A 20,788-nucleotide genomic window follows, 5' to 3' on the forward strand; every position below is an offset into this window, starting at 1 on the left:
TCACTTGTATTTTATGGTTTTAGTAAAATTTAACAAAAACTTAATAAAAATTAAGTAAAAAGTATTACTTTAGGAACTCTCTTATCTTTGATTGGCTCTCTCTTTCCCATACAATTGGACGAGGGGGTTTAAACTTTGCCTCATTTTGCATCGAAGGAGAAACGGGCGACTCGCAGAGCCTCCAACAGAGGGCCGTTTCTTGCATCCTCTCGCTCGGGCCGGCAGGGGGCGCTCCCAGAGCCGGAAGGCGCGCGGCGTCCTGGTTGTCCGGTAACGTTCCGGAAGCGCTGCCCGACCCAGGAGGAGCCGAGACAGCGAAGATAAAGAGCGGGGGTCGCTTCTCCGTTAGGGACGGTGAGCACCAGACCGTTTCCCGAGGTCGTCTTGGGGGCGGAGGCCGACTTGGAGCGCGGATGGGGAGGATTTCCCTAGTTTATCTCAAAGCGGTGGAAGGCATAACGTAACAGGACTTCGTTTATACAATAAAAGCAAATCCTTTGTAATATATATATATATATACCCCTGAGTCAGTTTATACAATAAAAGCAAATCCTTTGTTTTATATGTGTGTGTGTATGTGTATGTTATATATATGTGTGTGTGTGTGTATATATATATATATATATATATATATATATATATATATGTATGTGTCTGTATATATATATGTGTATATATATGTATGTATGTACATATATGTATTCTTTCTTTACTAATATACCTGGAACTTGTATTTTTAGAATAGTTTGTAATATGTATATATATGTATATATATGTATATATATGTATATGTGTGTATATATATACATATATATATGTATATGTATGTATTTATATATGTGTGTGTATATATATATATACTGCTCAAAAAAATAAAGGGAACACAAGCAGAAGACATCAGAGATCTGAATGAATGAAATAGCCTTATTAAATACTTTGTTCTTTACATACAGTAGTTTATACACTGCTTAAACAACTAAAGGAACACAAAACTACTGTATGTAACGAACGAAGTATTTAATAAGGCTATTTCATTCATTCAGATCTCGGATGTCTTCTGCTTGTGTTCCCTTTATTTTTTTGAGCAGTGTTTATTTATCTATATCTATATCTATATATCTATATATCTATATGTAAAAAGTTAAAATCTCAGGTGTTTTCCCGCGTCATTATAAGTTTGTTAGTTAAAATGTTTAAAATCCTGGCTAAGATCTTAGCCAGGATTTTAAACATTTTAACTAACAAACTTATAATGACGCGGGAAAACACCTGAGATTTTAACTTTTTACATACACACACCCGTGAAAACTTAAGAAGACACACACACACACACAAACACACACACATATATTGTATCAGATTTATATTCGCTGATAAAGAAATAAAGGGAAACTAGTATAGATCTATTTCAAGCTATTTAGATCTATATTAGTCTCCCTTTATTTTCTTTATCAGCGAATATAAATTTGATACAAAATAGTTTGTGATAGCGACTGCCTGAGGGCTCCTGGATTGGAGCTGAAAGGCGAAAGGGAAGCAGTATACTCCCTCTGATATTGGGGTAGACCAGGTGCTTCGACAGAAAAACCAATATGTATGTATGTATGTATGTATGTATGTATGTATGTATGTGTGTATGTATCTTACAAAGGATTTGCTCTGACTCGGGGACTCAACTGACTTTTGTGCTTGCTCTTCTTGGCTGTCATCCCTGAGTCAGTGTTTCTCAAGCTCAGAGGCTGTAAAATAAATGGACCAACTTCCAGAATTCCCCAGCCATGCCTAGCTGGAGAAACACTGCTCCAAGGGTGAAGAGCCTTTCTTGGGGTTCCCACTGAGGAAGGGGGGCTCTGCAGTCTGCCGAAAGCCATGGGGTGCTTTAGAAGAGGTTCCAGCACTTAGGTCTCCTTCTCTTCCAGTTCTGGCGTCTTACAGATAGAATGGCAATACAGAATAACAGAGTTGGTAGGGGACCTTGGAGGTCTTCTAGTCCAACCCCCTGCTCAGGTGGAAAACCCTATGCCATTTCAAATAGAATAGAATAATAAATAGAATAGAAATAGAATACCATTTCAGACAAATGGTTGTTCCAATCTCTTCTTGAAAACTTCCAGTGTTGGAGAATTTGCATCTTCTGGAGGCAAGTTGTTCTGCTGATTAATTGTTCTAACTGTCAGGAAATTTCTCCTTAGTTCTAGGTTGCTTCTCTCCTTCATTAATTTCCACCTATTGCTTCTTGTCCTGCCCTCAGGTGCTTTGGAGAATAGCTTGACTCCCTCTTCTTTGTGGCAGCTGGTGAGATATTGAAACATTGCTATCATGTTTCCCGTAGTCCTTCTTTTCATTAAACTAGAAATACTCAATTGCACGAACAGTTCTTTTTATGTTTTAGCCTCCTGTTCCCTGATCATCTTTGTTGCTCTTCTCTGCACTAGGTGGGAAGGGACTTTGCAGGTCTCCTAGTCCAATCCTCTGCTCAAACAGGAGATCCTATTCCATTCCAGACAAATGACTGCCCAGTATCTTCTTAAAATCATGTAGTGTTGGAGTATCACAACTTCTGGTGGACAGCAGTCCCACTGATTAATTGTTCTCACTGACAAGAAATTGAATAGGTTGAATCTCCTTTTAGCAATCTTCAACCTGTTACTACTTGTCCTGCTCTTGGGTGCTTTGGAGAACACGTTGACCCCCTCTTCCCTCTGGGAGCCCCTCAAAGATTAGAAGACAGCTATGTCACCTGTAGACCTTCTCTTTGTTAGACTACATGTACCTAGTTTCTGCAACCATTCATTGTATGGTTTAGCTTGTAGACTCTTCATCATTTTGTTGTTCTTCTCTGCACTCTTTGTAGGGTCTCAGCATCTTTTTTCTATCATAGTAACCAGAACTTGATGCAGTACTCCAAGTGTGGTCTCACTAATGCATTATAAAGGGGCACTATCATTTCTCATGATCTTGCTACTATCCTTCTGTTGATGCAGACTAGATTGACTTTTTGGCTCCTTCAGCACCACTTAAGTGGTGGTCTATTAGCACACTTAGATCCCTCTCACAATTACTACTATTAAGCCAGGTATCACTTATTCTATATGTGTGCATTTGTTTGTCTTTTGCCTAAGTGCAGGACCTTACTTTCCTCACCACTGAATTGCATTTTGTTGGATAGGGCCCAGCGTTCAACTCTGTCAAGATTCTTCTGAATCTTGAGTCTATCTTCCAAAGTGTTAGCAATCCCCCCAGCTTGGTGCCATTTGCAAATCTGAATACTTCCCTTCTCTCTCCTCATCTAGATCATTTATGAAAATGTTGAAGAATACTGGGCCCCAGACAACCTTGAGGTACCTCACTGCGTACTTCCCTCCATATAGATGTAGTTCCATTGAAGACTACACAGTAAGTGTGGCTGGTCAGCCAACTGCAAATCCATCAGTGTCTAACCCACGTTCTATCTTACCAAGAAGTATGCTGTAGTCTACTTTGTCAAATGCCTTACTGAAGTCTAAGTAATCTGTGTCCATTGCATTTCCTTGATTCACTAATTTAGTCACTTTGTCACAGAAAGCTATAAGGTTTGTCTGGCATGATCTGTTTTTCACAAACTCATATTGGCTTCTAGTAATGGCTTTACTTGTTTCTAAGCAGATCTGTTGCTTGATTATCTTTTCCAGGACATTCCCGGATAATGATGTTAGCCTGATTGGTATGTAGTTTCCTTGATCCATTTCCCCCCTCCCCCTTTTTGAAGAGTGGAACTACATTAGCTCTTTTCCAGTCCTCCGGTAATTTCCCCATACTCCAGGAGCTCTGAAAGATTTTGAAAGTTTTTTTGCCTCATTCGATTTTTCCAAGTGCGGCTTATCCAGGTGAGCATTATGGTTAATCGGTGTGTGTGTGTGTGTGTGTGTGTGTGTGTGTGTAACAAGAGGGGTTCACAGCAGGGGTGGTATTCACTTACCTTTGCTACCGGTTCACAAATGGGAGTGCACGGTTCCCCATTGGTCCAGGCACTTCCCCATTGGTCCACTGGAGGGCGAATGTCACAGCTGGCTTTCCAGAGGAAGCTGCGAAGGAACTGACATCACAAACAATTGCCACTCTAGGACGCTGCACTCGCTCTCCTTAACAGCCCAGGCATTCCAGAGTTATGCTGCAACACACTCACACACAGACACACACAGACACACACCAGGGATGTTCCCCCCCCCCCCCATATGTTTGTTTCCAGAGGGAAAGTCATCTGTGTACCAAGCTTGGTTGAAATTGTTCGAGCCGTTCCAGAGTTATGCTGGAACAAATATACATACATACATCCTTTTTTATATAGATAAGAGAGATTATGCAGAATATTTTTTGTAACCTGATAATTACTGAGGTGAATAATATCTTCCATGCCTACAGGTTTATGCTTTATATCTACTAGCTTGGCTGGACTACAATAGGGATATACCCAGACAAAGTTAATTATCTCCAATTATGTAGAAAGTGAGTGATAATAGTGAAGTGCTATTAGTTTCAAGAAGCCTTTAGTCTCTGTTCAGTGGAGAGATTTTTACGAATGAAAGCAAATATTCGTGTCCCAGGAAAATGTTGCAGGATCCAATCTGGGTTGGTTACCAGGACCTGAGATTTTGTCTTCCGAGCTTTCGGACTCATGCTGAAGCCCATCTTCAGGGAACTTCCCTCTAGCAGAGTGTGTGCTGTTCTCTGTGTGGTATTTAGAGTGCCTGTTGTATGTGGTTTTTAGATATTGATTGGGGTGCATTGATGGCTTTTTTTTAGGATAATGGCAGGAAAAGTAAAGTGGGTGACTGACATAGAGAAATCTGTATTAATAAACAATTTTGAAAAGCGAGGGTGGATCCCAGTATCTGAAAATGAAGACTGGAACTTCTACTGGTAAGCAACATTTTTTATATATATTATGGAGTATTAAGTACACAACTCTTAAAGGTGATTGATTAATGCAGAGAGTCCTTGACTTATGACTAGTCGCTTAGCAACTGTTTGAAGTTATGATGGACCTCTTCGGGACTACTTACGAGTCCGATTCAAAGTTCCAATGGCCAGGGCTCCCTTGTGGTCATGTACATAACTAATCTGAATCAGTGTTTGGAAGCATCCTGAGTAATAACCTTGTCTTTACAGGATGAGCGTACAAACTATTCGGAATGTTTTCAGTGTAGAAACTGGTTATCGTCTTTCTGATGACCAGATTGTCAATCATTTCCCTAACCATTACGAGCTGACCCGGAAGGACTTAATGGTGAAAAATATTAAAAGATACAGAAAAGAACTAGAAAAAGAAGGTAGTCCTCTCGCAGAGAAGGATGAAAATGGAAAATATCTTTATTTAGGTGAGTTGGTTTAGATAATTAGAATTATTTGTGTATAACTTTGAATTCCAGGTATGTTAAGGCTGCATCCTTACATCTGCTTAAAAGTTTTCTTTAGGTAATTCAATTTCATGGACACACTTTTAGGGAGCAACCTTTTGGCAACAGAGGAGGAATTGCTTTGCATTGCTGCCTTTATGGTCCAGCTTAAGACTTTGGTCCCTGGTGATGTCCCTTCTGGGCAAGATGCAGTTTTTCTTTTCCTGGAAATCAGGGCCCAAGTCATGATCAGAGTCTGATTTGTAATCCTATTTTCAGGGCAAAGATTAGCCATAATTTGCTGGTGCAGATCAGTGGTGAAATCCAATTTTTTTTACTTTCAGTTCTGTGGGCATGGCTTGGTGGGCATGGTGTGGCTTGATGGGCGTGGCAGGGGAAGGATACTGCAAAATCTCCATTCCCACCCCACTCCAGGAGAAGGATACTGCAAAATCCCCATTCCTTCCCTACTCTGTGGCCAGCTAGAGGTGGTATTTGCCAGTTCTCCGAACTACTCAAAATTTCCGCTACCGGTTCTCTGAACTGCTCAAAATTTCCATTACCGGTTCTCCAGAACCTGTCAGAACCTGCTGGATTTCACCCCTGGTGCAGATGTAAAAATTTGACTTGTACTGTCTTCATGAACACATCCATATTGTTTTCTTGGCTGTTTCAGCCTGATTAGCAGGCAACTCAGCTGGGATCATCAGAGCCATTTAAAAGAAAAAAAAGGCTCTGATGATTGCGCGGCTCAGCTGGGCATGGGGGGCAGGGGCAGGGATTTTTGCTACCGGTTCTCCGAACTGCCCACCGCCATCGCTACCTACTCGCCTGAGCTGGTCCGAACCAGGAGCATTTCACCCCTGCCTCACTCCCTAATTACAAAATGGCCTTCGGCCACAAGTACTGCTACATTTAGTGGGAAGCAACAGAAGCACACAGCATGACAGTGAAAACCTTACAAACAACTGAGGATTATTAACAAGGCAGAAATAGAAGACCAAGGAAGCAACGTGTGAAAAATGCTAGCACAGATTTAGTGGGAGAACGGACAGGGATGGCATTGCATCTGCTGGATTCCATTGGTGGCAGGAGTACAGGATGCTGGGACTTGGCAGAAACTGATGGGTAGTTTAAGGCCATAGAAAAAGTGACATGGCTCTATAACCAAGATATAGAGCAGGAAGGTCAGTATCATTGCTTTATGTGGTTTATTGCAGTGGCCCCCAACTTTTTGGGTACCAGGGACCGGTTTGGTAGATATTTTTTTTTAGCAGCAGAGGGGGGCATGGTTGCCTGCATCCCGTGGATGGGGCTTCTCTTGTTTGCATGGACCAGTTTGGCATGCTATGGACAGGTGCCGATCCATGGACTAAGAGTTGGGGCCCCCGGTTTATAGTACTCATTTCTCTCTGGTCCAAACTAATGACTATCTAAGCAATAGCATAATAACATGAAAGTATGGAGTATAGCAATATCATTGAATGACTAGAAACTTTTTATGCTTGTCTAATCTTTTCTCATACATTAATAAAGTCAAGTATCTTCAGTTTTGTGCACAGCTTCTGGTGACTTTATGGATATGCTACAATGGCTTGCTATTGTCTTCTTTTATTATTATGGGGGTTGGGGTAGGTGTTCGTTTGTTCTTTTTTTCCCAACCTGTAGCCCTAAGATTACTTGGTGGCCTCCCCGCCACATGCTAGATTTTTAAACTCAGCAAAGGTCTGCTGGATGCTTCTAAACTTAGACATAGGCGGTATTTGTTTTCTTAGTGGGCTAATCCTGAGAAACACAATGATTTATTTAAAAAAAAACCTGGCTTTATCTTTTGAATGAAGTGTAAGAATGGGGATTGATGAACAAATCTGTTTTATGAAAGAACGAGAAATTGATAGTAGCAGGGGTGAAAAGCTCCCGGTTCGGACCAGATCGCCTGATCCGGTAGCGATGGCGGCGGGTGGTTCGGAGAATCGGTAGCAAAAATCCCTCCCCCCCATGCCCAGCTGAGCCGCGCAATCATCAGAGGCTTTAAAAAAAAATTTTAAAAGTATTTTTTTTACAACCTCTCCGGCTGAAAAAATGCTTTTAAAAGTAAAAAAAAAAGCCTCTGATGATCGCGCGGCTCAGCTGGGATCATCAGAGGCTTTTAAAAGCATTTTTTCTTCAGCTGAAGAGGTTGTAGAAAAAATGGTTTTAAAAGTTTTTTTTTAAAAAAAGTTGGCCATGCCCACCCAGTCACATTACCCCCCACCAAGCCACGCCCACAGAACCGGTAGTAACAAATTTTACATTTCACCACTGGATAGTAGTTCTTTGTTTCACAGCATAAGTATGAAAAAGCATTAAGAGAATATTGAAGTGATTATGCACAAAGATTTGACTTGTTTCTTTACCTTAAATTGGAACTATGAACAGATCTATTTTTAGCCGCTCCTTAATTAAAAGAATTGGTGAATAGTTGCTTGATGTAGGCATAGGTGAGAGAGAGGGAGAGAGAAAGAAGGAAGGAAGAAGAAAGAAAGAAAGAAAGAAGGAAAGAGAAAGAAAGAAGGAAGGAAGGAAGGAAGGAAGGAAGGAAGGAAGAAAGAAAGAAGAAAGAAGAAAGAAGAAAGAAGAAAGAAGAAAGAAGAAAGAAGAAAGAAGAAAGAAGAAAGAAGAAAGAAGAAAGAAGAAAGAAGAAAGAAGAAAGAAGAAAGAAGAAAGAAGAAAGAAGAAAGAAAGAAAGAAAGAAAGAAAGAAAGAAAGAAAGAAAGAAAGAAAGAATACAATTATTGGAATGTCCTTGCAATATCTGAGAGGGTAAGCACTTGGTCTTGCCATCAGGCCATGGGATCTCATGGAAGGGTGGATCCCATTAAATGATCGGTATTAAGCTGACTGTGCTCGTCTCTGTCTTTTTGTTATCATGGTTTTTAAATTGTTTTAACAAGATAAATTATAATGATTGCTTAGCTTTTATTTTAACTATGTCTGCCGCCAAGAGTGACATGCAAGTGAGATGAGTAGCTATATAGATTCAGTCAATCACACCTCACTCAGTGGCAACCAATTAATTAATTAATTAATTAATTAATTAATTTAGTACCATATATTCCTAGGATTGTTCTTTTTCGCACAGAATCGTAGAATCTGACGGAATAATATTTTCATGCTTTGAATTCTATAAATTAAAAAAGGCAAAAAAGGTAATAACCATTCATTAGAATTTCTCAGAATTAAAACTCTGTAGCTGTTATCAGTAAAAGACAAAACATGGAAATTTTTAGGCATATTCTTAGATTCACATGAGGCCTTTAACTTTAAAAGAAGTGATTCTCATATAATGTTTTATCTAATTTGTTAATGGAATTAAACTGAGTTACCTCCACTTCTGTTTATTTTTATTTTAAAATGGAAAGTTAGAGAGAGTGTTAATGCTCATTTTCATCCTATCTTAAATTAAATGAAACGGGTAAATAATTGAAGAGAGGCTCATCCTCTACCATCTGTCTGTCTGTTTATTTGATCTAATATGCTATTTTAAACTCTCTTGTATCTCTTTTAGACTTTGTCCCTGTCACCTTTATGCTTCCGGCTGATTATAATTTATTTGTTGAAGAATTCCGAAAAAATCCTTCCAGTACATGGATTATGAAACCTTGTGGAAAAGCTCAAGGGAAAGGAATTTTTCTCATCAATAAGCTTTCCCAAATTAAAAAATGGTCTCGAGACAGCAAAACATCTACGTAAGTTTCTTAGGGAAAAAATCTTTTTGTTTGACAATGTGTCCCATTTGATATTTGATATATTTGATATCATATCATATCAAATATAGTATCATATTTGATCCAAATGTGAAAGTTTTTGGATTTAATCAAGTGCTATTCCAGATTTAGCCTTCATCAGAAACTAATTTACAACTTCTTTCAAAACCTGATAAAAGTTTTATGGTAAAATTTTGCAGACACTTTCATATGTTAAGCCTAAACTAAATTTACACTTTACACTTACGTTGTGGCATTGAGTTTGTCTTAATTTAATTAGTTTGTAGTAAAGACTTGGTTATAAAAAAAGGAAGACTTTCTGCAAAGGAAATAGAAAATTTGCTTAGGAAACATTAAATTAAAACAAATGGGGAAAAATATTAAATGTATCTCCTTTTGCCAGATGCAGATAAATACTCTCATGTTTGAAGGGCAGTTCTCTGTATTCATGGCACTTGAAACTGCTTGCTATTTAGGACATATTTAGGAAGTTTTGTGGCCACAACAAATACATTGATTGAGAAACGTGTTTGAAATTTGCAATGCACAATCATAGCGGAAAGTTTTAGTGTGGAATACTGGAGCTCTCAAAACCTAGTTTCCCAAAGCCTTCTAAGTTTTCACCCCATGGTCCTGCCTCCTGTTTTGGATTAGGAGCCTGTTAGTCCCAGGGGCACCTGACCCGGCTTTCTACCCCATATCCCAATACATGAAAGAAATAGGGCATGCATGTCTTGTTTTGCCTTTCTGTTAATTAAAAGGTGAAAATGAAGATAGGGAAGTCATTCTTTCTGTAATGCAATCTCCTGGCAATGTAGTTTAGGGACAGATGGCTACAGAACAGGGATGCTATTCAGCAGGTTCTGGAGAATCGATAGCGGAAATTTTGAGTAGGCCGGAGAACCCGGCAAATACCACCTCTGGCTGGCCCCAGAGTGGGGAGGGAATGGGGATTTTGCAATATCCTTCCCCCAGAAGTGGGGAGGGAATGGGGATTTTGTAGTATCCTTCTCCTGGAGTGGAGTGGGAATGGAGATTTTGCAATATCCTTCCTCTGCCACGCCCACCAAGCCACACCATGCCCACAGAACCGGTAGTAAAAAAAAAATTGAATTCCACCACTGCTACAGAATCCCAGTCTTTTCATCGGAGACAGTCCAATCTCACAACAGATTAAACATATCTAAATTTTACGATTAAAAAAAAAGAGAGAAAATATAACAAAACTACCATTTAAAATGTCCAAAACGCAAAAGATTCAGTAATGAAAGAAATCAATGATTTTGCGGCATCCTTTTCTTTCCTGAAAGGAAAAGAAAATTTCTTTTCTTTTTAGTGAGATTGGACGGGGGATGGTGATGGATGAAAAGGTGGTTCATTCCCTATGTTGTCTGTATGCTGCTTTTCCATGCCATCTTGAGAAAGAAGGAAGCACTTTACAGTGTAGTAAAGGCAGCAAGCTAGCACCAAAACTTACATATGGATGCTTACGTACAATTTTGCCTGAGATTGAAAAATCATTGCTCTGGCAGAGAAAGAAAACTTTACATCCTGGTGTATATGGCTTTGCCTTGTTGACTTTGAGAAGAAGAAAACTAATTTAATAAATTGAAACAATGAAATATAAATATCTTTAGGTTTGTATCTCAGTCCACGAAAGAAGCATACGTGATTTCCCTGTATATCAGTAATCCACTTCTGATTGGTGGGAAGAAATTTGACCTACGCTTGTATGTATTAGTATCTACATACCGTCCTTTGAGGTGCTATATGTAAGTTCCGTTTTTGTTCTATTTTGTTCAATTTGCTGCCAGGTTGGGGGGGAGGAGGTGTGGGGGGGGGAATTGTAGAATTGTATCATTGAAAGTAGACCAGCAAACCTCCTATAAAGAAAATATTTACAAAATATTTTATAGGTGGCATTTACCCCCGGCAAGATTGGCAAAGATATCCCCCCAAAATGCACCAAATTGTTGGAAATGCAATCAGCAACATGGGACATATTTCCACATGTGGTGGACATGCCCCAAAGCAAAGGCATATTGGTTAAAAATCCAAAAATGGTTAGAGGAAATGACAGGGGAAAAAATTGCTATGAAATCCGAACTATTTTTATTGGGAATTATAAAAGAGAAGATTAGGAAAGAAGTTTATTACCTTATACTTCACATAATTACGGCCGCCAGAATTTCATTTGCACAAAATTGGAAACAAAGATTTGCTCCATCAAATACGATGATCATAAAAAAGATGCTAGAATATGCAGAAGCAGATAAATTAACAATGGAATTAAAAGACCGAGAGGAAACTATTTATTATGAGACATGGAATAGATGCTATAACTGGTTGGAGAAACAATTCAAAATTAATGTATAAATGTATAAACATAAGAGAAGATTGTGTAATAGATAGGTATAAATTGTAGTGAATATAGAAACTAGTAAGTAATATATAAAATGTATGTGTATATAGTTGGTTATAGATATTATTAAAGATGTCAGTATCGGAAAGCTGTAAAAATGTAACAAGGATGTTAAAGATGTAAATGTTGAATAAAAATTATTTAAAAAGAAAAAGAAAAGAAAGTAGACCAGCAAGACCAGTATTGAAAGAATCCAGTTATTCAGGATAGATGTCTTATGCTTATGCTTTAACATGCTAATAAAGAGATCCATCACCTTTTGCCTGATCAACTACTGCTCCAGTTCAGAAGAGTCCCCTCCCTAAGATTCAACTGTAACATGTCTTCCTATATTGTAATTAAAGTCTGATACTCCATGTTCAGCACTCTGGAGCAATGGAGGAATAAACTTGACTTTCTGGGCAGCAGTCTTTCCGCTATTCAAAGAGTTCTATCTTTTTTTTTTTTTTTTTTGAAGAGAAAGCAGTTCTAATTTATTTTTTATAATTGCATTCTGTGAAATCAGAATGGTTCACTCTTAGTAAGAAACAAAATGGTACACTTCTTTTTATTGCAAAAGTTTTACAATTACATTTTCACCCCATTTCCCCCCCCCCACCCCAACCTCCCCAACCACCCTAACCCTCCCAAACCCCCCCTAGCCCTCCCCAACCCCCCTAACCCACCCCTCCCCCCCGGACTTCCACAGAGTATAATCCAATCAAAATCCCCTTTTTATAAAACTTGAACCCCTCCATCCCCCATATAATTTTTCAACTTCACAAAATTCAAATATTTCTATCTTTATATAATACTTTCAGTAAAAAGCTATTTGGTTTGATATTTGTTCTGCGCATAATCTATCCACTTTTTCCACTCCCATACATAAGTCTCTTGAGCGATCTTTTAGATAGAGTTCTATCTTATCCCCTTTATCCTTTTCGTCTAAAACCTACTTTGATTTCTTTTTATAATCTCCTAATCTAATCATCTCCAGCAATGTAGCAGCTCAAAGATATGGAAGATGGGGTTTGACCAATGCACAATAAAGTGAAATTATTACTTTTATTTTGAAACTATAGTTTAAAATTACATTTCAAAAAAAAAAATGCAGCCACAGGAAACCACTGGTTCAGGATTCTTTCACCTGGCAGTGCTCAATAGCATTATTCAGTTTGGGAATCACACTTCCAATGCCTCATCTGCCCTGGCAAGGAAGTAGAATAGAAGTTTTATTTGCGCAGGAATCATGGGGAGGAGAGAGGCAGGATGGAGGACAATTCCTTCAATGCCAGTATCTGGTCCCCCTGGGAAAAACGATACCAAAAGAGTCATTCTCCACTGCTTTTCTCCACTGTTGCTTCTGCCTCTGACAAGAAATAAAGAGAAGAGAGATTTGTCTTTCCTTTTCTCATTAGGACTTTTCTTGTCAAGGAATAAGGAGAGAAGTTCTTTTGTCAGTTCTCTTATCCCACGGAACGATCATTATAAACCCTGTATCTCCTCAGGTCCAACACCATCCTCTTCCATTTCATACGTCTTAGAAAGATAAATTGTGATCACCCACCTCTTCTCCCTGGCTGATATAATACTAGATAGCAACAGCAGCGTTGGTTTACTTCAGAGGTGGGTTTCAGCAGGTTATGAACAGTTCTGGAGAACCGGTAACGGAAATTTTGGAGAACGGTAGTAAAAATTCTGTCTGGCCCCGCCCCCATCTATTCTCTGCCTCCTGAGTCCCAGCTGATCGGGAAGAAATGGGGATATTGTAGTAACCTTCCCCTGGAGTGAGGAGGGAATGGAGATTTTACAGTATCCTTTCCCCTGACACGCCCACCAAGCCATGCCACGGCCACCAAGCCACATCCACAGAACCGGTAGTAAAAAAATTTGAAACCCACCACAGGTTTACTTGTTCCTCCAGTTATTTTAACCAAGATCCTGTCTACCACATCAACATCTGAATTTTGGGGCAGGAGTGGGTTCATAAAACACAGTACAAGTCTTCTCTTTCTATTGTTTTCTTGTTGAACATGTTAGAGAAGCATTTCTGTGGCCCGTTTCTTGAGCTGGGTTACGAATGAGCACAAGTGGCAGCTGCTAGAAATAGGGTAGTTTATTAATCCAACCATGTACAATGGTTGAAGATAGCCTATTAGGGGTATGGGCTTTGATATTTGGCTATGCAGATTGAGGTTTCCCTAGGCTTTGATTGTGAGGTGTATGTTTAAATGTGATATTGACCTGAAGATGAGTGAAGTCCAGGAAGGGAGATCCTTCCTAGATGTGGATTATTATGAGGGGGGTTGGCGTCTTTTCTTTATCTTGAGGATTTTTGATGGAGCCAGTGAGGTGCTAGGACCGTGATGACGAACCTATGGCATGCGTGCCACAGGTGGCACGCGGAGCCATATCGGTGGGCACGCGAGCTCAGCTCCGGCATGCATGCACGCGCCGGCCAGCTGATTTTTGTGCCTTCTGGGCCCACCAGAAGTAGAGAAACTGGCTGTTTCCTGCCTCCGGAGGGCCTGGGTGGGATGGGGAAGGCCCGTTTTATGCTCTCCCCAGGCTCCAGAGCCTCTCTAGGGAGGGAAAAAACAGCCTCCCCCCCCCGGAGGCCAGAAACTGCCTGTTTGCCAACTTCCGATAGACCCCCCTGTGCTCCCCCCGCTTTTGGCACGCAATGGCAAAAAGGTTAGCCATCACTGTGGTAGGATAAGTGTTAGGATTGTATGTTTATTCAGGGGATGGAAGTTGCTGAAAGGGGGGTAGTGTGATGGGGCAAATCAAAGGCTTTTAATTTCCAATGTTCTTTTCTATGTCCTTCTTCTATTTAAATTCTAACAAATCCCACTGGATTTCCATTTTATGTGTTGAACCATATTTGGTTCACTACTTATTGAGCTGGAATTGGACTCTAAAATAATGACACCTGTCAGGTAATTGATAAATGAAAACAACAATAGGAAACAATAGAGTAAGGATTAAAATAGTAACAAGGCATTCAGAAAGAGATCAAAGTAAAAAAGTTGATTGGACAGGACAAAAGTAATCTCCCCTTTGCATAGAAAATCAGTTACATGAAGTTAAACGTGTTACAAAATCGTATTAAATAGAATAAAAAAGAAAGATCATAGCAACTGCTGTCAAAGAAGCTGTCTCTTTAAGAATATTAAAATTAAAAGATAATATCTTTTCTTTATATTTAAGGTATAAACTTGGGTTTTGCCGATTTTGCACTGTAAAATATACCCCAAGTACAAGTGAACTGGATAACATGTTTGTCCATCTTACAAATGTTGCCATTCAGAAACATGGGGTAAGATCCTTTTTTAATGTAGATCTAAATTATTTGGAATTAATTAAAATGTGTAACAAAAATAAAGTTGCGCACTTACAGTTGTAAATATATTTATTTATTCAGAATCTCATCCCTTGCGTATGTAATTTGCAATGAGTCACAGAAAATATTAAAAAACATCAAAACTGCTAGAGAGCATTTCACCAAAGCTGCTGTTGGCAGCGAAATCTTGAGGCACTGGAGACAAATTTTCTTGTGTGTCCAATTACACTTGGCCAATAAAAAATATTCTATTCTATATTTATTTATTTGTAATAATTTATATGGAGCTGCTTCCTGGGACTCTAGGCTACATAGAATACAAAAACCATAAAGCGATATTCTACAACTGATGGCGAATCTATGGCATGCGTGCCAGAGGTGGCACGCAGTGCCCTCTCTGAAGGCATACGAGCTGTCGCCCCAGCTCAGCTCCACCGTGCATGCGTGCATGCCTCCTGCCAGCCAGTTAATTTTTGGGGCTCTGCTGCGCATGCGGAGGACACGTGCACATGCATGGGGGTGTGTGGGGGTCGCGTGTGCATGCACAGGGATCACACATGCATGCACGGGGTCGCGCATGCATACACGGGAGCGCATGCATGCATAGGGGTGGGGAGTGCAGGGGGTGTATGCGCGCATTGCATTATGGGTGCTGCCGCATGTGTGAGCTGTTGCACGCATGAGCTTTTGGCACACGACAACAAAAACATCCCTTAATCAGCTGCTTCCAACTGCAGCCTGAAGGCACATAGAAAACATATTTCTAAATGCCAAAATTATCATGAAGATGAAACATTTTTGCATTCTTATGACTATTTTATTACTGGCTATTCCTTTGTCATCTTTTTATTTGAAATATATTCCATTTTAGTTTTTTATTGTACATTTTAACAAACAATCCATTTTCCAAGTATAAGGCTCTTTTTTTGAAACAAGTAGCCAGTTGACATAGACCTTTGCTCTCCTATAACATAAACATTTTAACCCACCTAGATTTATTTTTTTATTTTTTTATTTATTTATTTTATTTAATTTGTATACCGCCTTCTCCTAGTGGACTCAGGGCGGTGCACAGCCAGAACTAAAACAATACCAGAACATAGCAATACAAAATTTAAAATTTTTAAAAGAATTACATGACTTTGGCCCAAAATTTAAAACATTCAAACTAAAACCCATTGACAATTTAAAAACTAAAAAAGGGGGTGGGGTTCACGCCAGCCCTGCTTGATGGAAAAGAAAAGTTTTTAGGGCACGTCGAAAGGCCCGGAGATCCGATATCCTTCGTATCTCCGGGGGCAAATCGTTCTAGAGGGCAGGAGCTGCCACAGAGAAGGCCCTCCTCCTGGGGGTCGCCAGCCGACATTGCCTGGCTGACGGCACCCTGAGGAGTCCCTCTCTGTGGGAGCATACTGGTCGGTGGGAGGCTATCGGCAGCAGAAGGCGGTCCCGCAATTGATATCATCTTTTAATTATTCTGTTTATTAGGCATGGAATTTCTCGATTTTGTCCTTAAATTAATATTAAAAGGCTTTAGGATGTGTCCTGGCAGGATAAAAATGTATTAAAGTCTACATAAAGTCTATACTTTTTTTGTTGATTGTTTTTGTGCACAATTCAAATGATCAGATTAATGAAGATGCCTGGTTCTGAAAAGTCTTTTGAAAGTAAATATGGTAATTTGATATACCTTTGTAGGATGATTACAACCACATCCATGGTGGCAAATGGACAGTCAGTAATTTGCGTTTGTATCTAGAAAGCACTCGAGGGAAAGATGTCACAAACAAGCTGTTTGATGAAATACATTGGATAATTGTACAATCATTGAAAGCAGTTGCGGTGAGTAGAAAAACAAGTTTATGATGAATGAAAGTTAAGTAATATAAAAGACCATTTAGATTCTTTCCAATAGTTACTTATACAAGGTATATTTGTTACTGAAACTTGAACAAGTATCATAGTAAACGTTTGACATATTTTTTATTCCTTATATTTTGTGATCCACTATTTTACATTTTCTGCTATTCTGGCATGTGAAATGTCAAACATAAGAGGAGCTGTGTGTTATAAAAGCACAATACATACTTAAAACCAGTAAAAAAACCCAAAAATATTATCTCCTCCTCCCTTACATGTACCGGTCTCTGACTTTAAAAAAAAGAATGTAAAATTTATAGACTAGATGGTGGAGGTATTGTGTACATTTATATATGCACAAATATACTCAGATAAATACATATAAGACAATATTTTTATGGTATGCATTCTGCTGATATTTATAAACAAAAATAAAATCTAGAAAAATATGACATTTAGCAACCTTGCAAAAGGATGTACAGCTGCAAATACAAATTCTAAGAAAAATAGCTCAAGGTGAATGATTTATTGAATCTAAACCATCTTATCATTAGATTATTGGAGAAAGCTACTGATATACTTATTTTTATTGGGAGTGACAAGTATATTAGCCTTCAAAATAAAATGTTACATAAAACTTGATAGCCTTCCTGAGAATGTTTAAATAAGGAAAAGATAAGACATTCAATCAAGAGTATTCTACTAAGAGCAAAAAAGGAGGAATTTCATGACTGCAAAAATATTAAGCAGTAGAACAGTCTGCCTTCTGGAATTTAGGCCTTTATTTTATTTATTTATTCACAAACAAATTGTGGATCTTCTCTTTGACTTCATATTCTTCCTTTTTATATTTAAGGATTTGTATTGTTACCTATAGTATGATCACTAAACTTGCACAATGTCTTTGTAAATATTCAGATTATATATTATATGTCTTTAATACAGGGGTGAAATCCAGCAGTTTCTGACAGGTTCTGGAGAACCGGTAGTGGAAATTTTGACCAGTTCGGAGAACCTGTAGCGGAAATTTTGAGTAGTTCAGAGAATCAGCAAATACTACCTCTGGCTGGCCCCAGAGTGGGGTGGGAATGGAGATTTTGCAGTATCCTTCCCCTGCCACACCTACCAAGCCACACCCACAGAACTGATAGTAAAAAAAATTGGATTTCACCACTGCTTTAATACATTATTTAAATAGTCTTCAATACAGTATGAATATGATCTGATCACACTTCCTCTTCTCATGTTTACTTTCATCATTCATTTACTTACAGCCTGTGATGAACAATGATAAACATTGCTTTGAATGCTATGGATATGACATCATTATTGATGACAAGCTAAAGCCATGGCTTATTGAGGTAAATAAACTTACATTGTCTTTAAAGTGCTGTTTTTCAGAACTGTAGAAAAAGGAATTGTTTTTTTATTGTTGAAAGACAGTTTAGAAAGTTATAGAAAGCAAAGTCAATCTAACAAACCCAAAAACAAAATCTGTAAAGGAAATTCCAACACTTTTGTACTTATTTGAGAAACATAAATCATAAAAATAACTTCCCAAGCAATTTCTACTCTTGCAATTTAATGTTTTCTTAATTAACTCAGAATCTTTTTTAAATGCTTCATGTAATTGGCCTTATTGAATCAATATGGAAGGTGTTAAATCACTGAATTACTACTGATAGAACTCTGCACACTTCGAATACAAAGGTTGGACTATTTATTCCAAATTCAGTGTAGAAATCTAAATTACTCTATACTTAATAGGAAGAGAGGCATATTAGTGCATGGTAACAAAAAATCAGAAGGAGCCTGGTAGCACTTCCCCCAACTAACAGGTTTTATTAGAAGGCAGAAGATTTGGTAAGCTGAAGATCAGTTGATCAGAAAAAAAAGTGCCACCAGATTGCTCTCTATTTTATCTAACATACATTTTGGTGCGAGTTTGTTTCATAAACTGTTATTTATTTACCAAATGGTGACCATGAATTATCTGTTTTCTCCTTTCATGCATCCTCCATAGGTTAATGCTTCTCCATCTCTTACTTCCAGTACTGCAAATGACCGTATACTCAAGTACAATCTGATAAATGACACGCTTAATATTGCTGTGCCCAATGGAGAAATTCCTGATTGTAAATGGAATAAACCGCCCCCCAAAGAAGCTCTTGGGAATTATGAAATTTTGTAAGTGTTTAAGAATAGAGATACAAATGGACTGGCTAGAGTCCTGTTGGGTCAAGATCTTACTCTGTGGAGGTTTCACAATGAATCCACATTAATTGTAAGTGAAGAAAAGTATAATTCACGATCTCTTAACCATTATTGCCTTGCTATTAGAATGCATACTGAATCCATTTTGTGGGAGGAAAAATAAGTTATGGGAAGTACCAAGAAATTCTTCATTTTTAATGATAGAAATGATATCACAAGGGCATAACTGCAGAGAACAGTATTTTGTTCACCAAGGCCAGGGGTCTGCAACCTTAAATACTCAAAGAACCATTTGGACCAGTTTCCCACAGAAAACACCAGGAGCCACAAAACCTGGGTGGGCGTGGCCAACTCGATGTCACTCACTTCCACCAGTCACATGATCCCCCCCTAGCCACGCCTACCCAGCCAGTCATTAGGGCAGAGAACTTGGTTTTTAACAAAAACACCAGGAAATACAAAATCCCTTTGACATCTCTCTCCCCCCGCCCTTCCTCCCTCCCTCTCTCTCCCCCCTCTCTCCCTCTCTGTATCTCTCTATGTCTCTCTCCCTCTCTCTCCCACTCTCTCTGTATCTCCCTGTCTCTGCCCTGGCCACTTCTCCATCCCCCACAGTTGCGCTTACCTTCTCAGGCCAGGCGAGGAGTGACTGGGAGGGGAGGGCAAAGGGTGGGGCCAGCCAGTGGTGGGATCACCTGACAGGGAGCCACAGCAGAGGGCCCAAAGAGCCACATGCGGCTCCAGAGCCGCAGGTTGCTGACCCCTGACCAAGGCCAAGGCACTTTTAAGAAAGGAAATAATTTTGCTTGGATGTGTGCGTTTGTGTATTTGAGTGCATAGCTAGTCCTCCACTTACGACAACCAAAATTTTTGTTGCTAAGCAAGATGGTTGTTAAGTGATTAGCGTCTCATTTTAAAACCTTTTCCGAGTTGTTAAGTGAATCATGCAGTTGTTCAGTGAATTTGCTTTCCTTCATTGACTTTTCAATGCTGTTGTAACTTTGAATGGTCACTAAACAAATGGGTCTTAAGTGGAGGTCTATCTGTATAGATAAAACAATTGGAGGCATGTATATAGATTATCACTTAATATTGTGAATAGGAGCTAGTGTTTTCCTCAAAGTTTGAGGAAATTAATCAAACTTTGATTAATTTTAATCAATCAAAATTAATTTTGATTAATCAAAATTAGAATTTGATTATATTATATGGATTGATTAATTTTGAAATATCCTCAAGTGGATACATTTAAACTTTAGGTACTTTACATAAAGAAAATAAAGGAACAAGCTGTTTTTCCTCATCCAGTGTTCTGTATTGAGGGGTTTTCTCCTGCCTTTTAAATAGTGGAACACTCATGTCTACAATTTCTTCATCCAACCACTGTTACAATTCAACTCGAGAAAAAAATCCACCCTTTAGATCCAAATCAGAGATTGGATGTTTATCTCTCTTCCCTTAGATATGATGAAGAGATGGCACAAAGTGAAATGTCAGATCGTGATTTGCGAAGTCGTTCTGGACAGTCTGTTGGATTTAAGGGAAACCGAGCCAGAGATCCTGGAAAAACAGGGATTCTTACTTGGAAGTAGTAGAATAAATTGAGATATATATATTTTTTTTTTGAAATTCTGTGTGGATATCTTATTTTATTTTATTTTATTTTATTTTATTATTTTATTTTATTTTATTTTATTTTATTTTATTTTATTTTATTATTTTATTTTATTTTATTTTATTTTATTTTATTTTATTATTTTATTTTATTTTATTTTATTTTATTTTATTTTATTTTATTTTATTTTATTTTATTTTATTTTATACTAGTCCAGAGAAAAGAATATTGCTC

General features: G+C 38.5%; 1 protein-coding gene across 1 annotated transcript; it reads left to right on the forward strand.

Annotated features, from left to right (window-relative positions):
* Nucleotides 1-280: 280 nt before the first annotated feature.
* On the forward strand, nucleotides 281-20,570 carry TTLL1 (TTL family tubulin polyglutamylase complex subunit L1). The gene is made up of 12 exons (XM_070947300.1): nucleotides 281-354; nucleotides 3,294-3,396; nucleotides 3,672-3,866; nucleotides 4,783-4,899; nucleotides 5,149-5,357; nucleotides 8,923-9,103; nucleotides 10,759-10,893; nucleotides 14,733-14,841; nucleotides 16,564-16,707; nucleotides 18,000-18,086; nucleotides 18,749-18,912; nucleotides 20,402-20,570. The coding sequence occupies exons 4-12, from the start codon at nucleotides 4,787-4,789 to the stop codon at nucleotides 20,529-20,531; spliced, it is 1,272 nt and encodes a 423-aa protein (XP_070803401.1). The 5' UTR covers nucleotides 281-354; nucleotides 3,294-3,396; nucleotides 3,672-3,866; nucleotides 4,783-4,786; the 3' UTR covers nucleotides 20,532-20,570.
* The last annotated feature ends 218 nt before the right edge of the window (nucleotides 20,571-20,788 follow it).

This window comes from Pituophis catenifer, unplaced genomic scaffold, assembly GCF_029215685.1.
Source record: "Pituophis catenifer annectens isolate HBS135680 unplaced genomic scaffold, rPitCat1.0.hap2 SCAF_7, whole genome shotgun sequence".
NCBI lineage: Eukaryota > Metazoa > Chordata > Lepidosauria > Squamata > Colubridae > Pituophis > Pituophis catenifer.

Coding starts and splice junctions, on each gene's coding strand:
- TTLL1 (XM_070947300.1), top strand. CDS start 4,787: ATGGCAGGAAAAGTAAAGTGGGTGACTGACATAGAGAAATCTGTATTA. Junction 5,358..8,922: donor TGGAAAATATCTTTATTTAG/GTGAGTTGGTTT, acceptor TATCTCTTTTAG/ACTTTGTCCCTGTCACCTTT. Junction 18,087..18,748: donor TAAAGCCATGGCTTATTGAG/GTAAATAAACTT, acceptor CATCCTCCATAG/GTTAATGCTTCTCCATCTCT.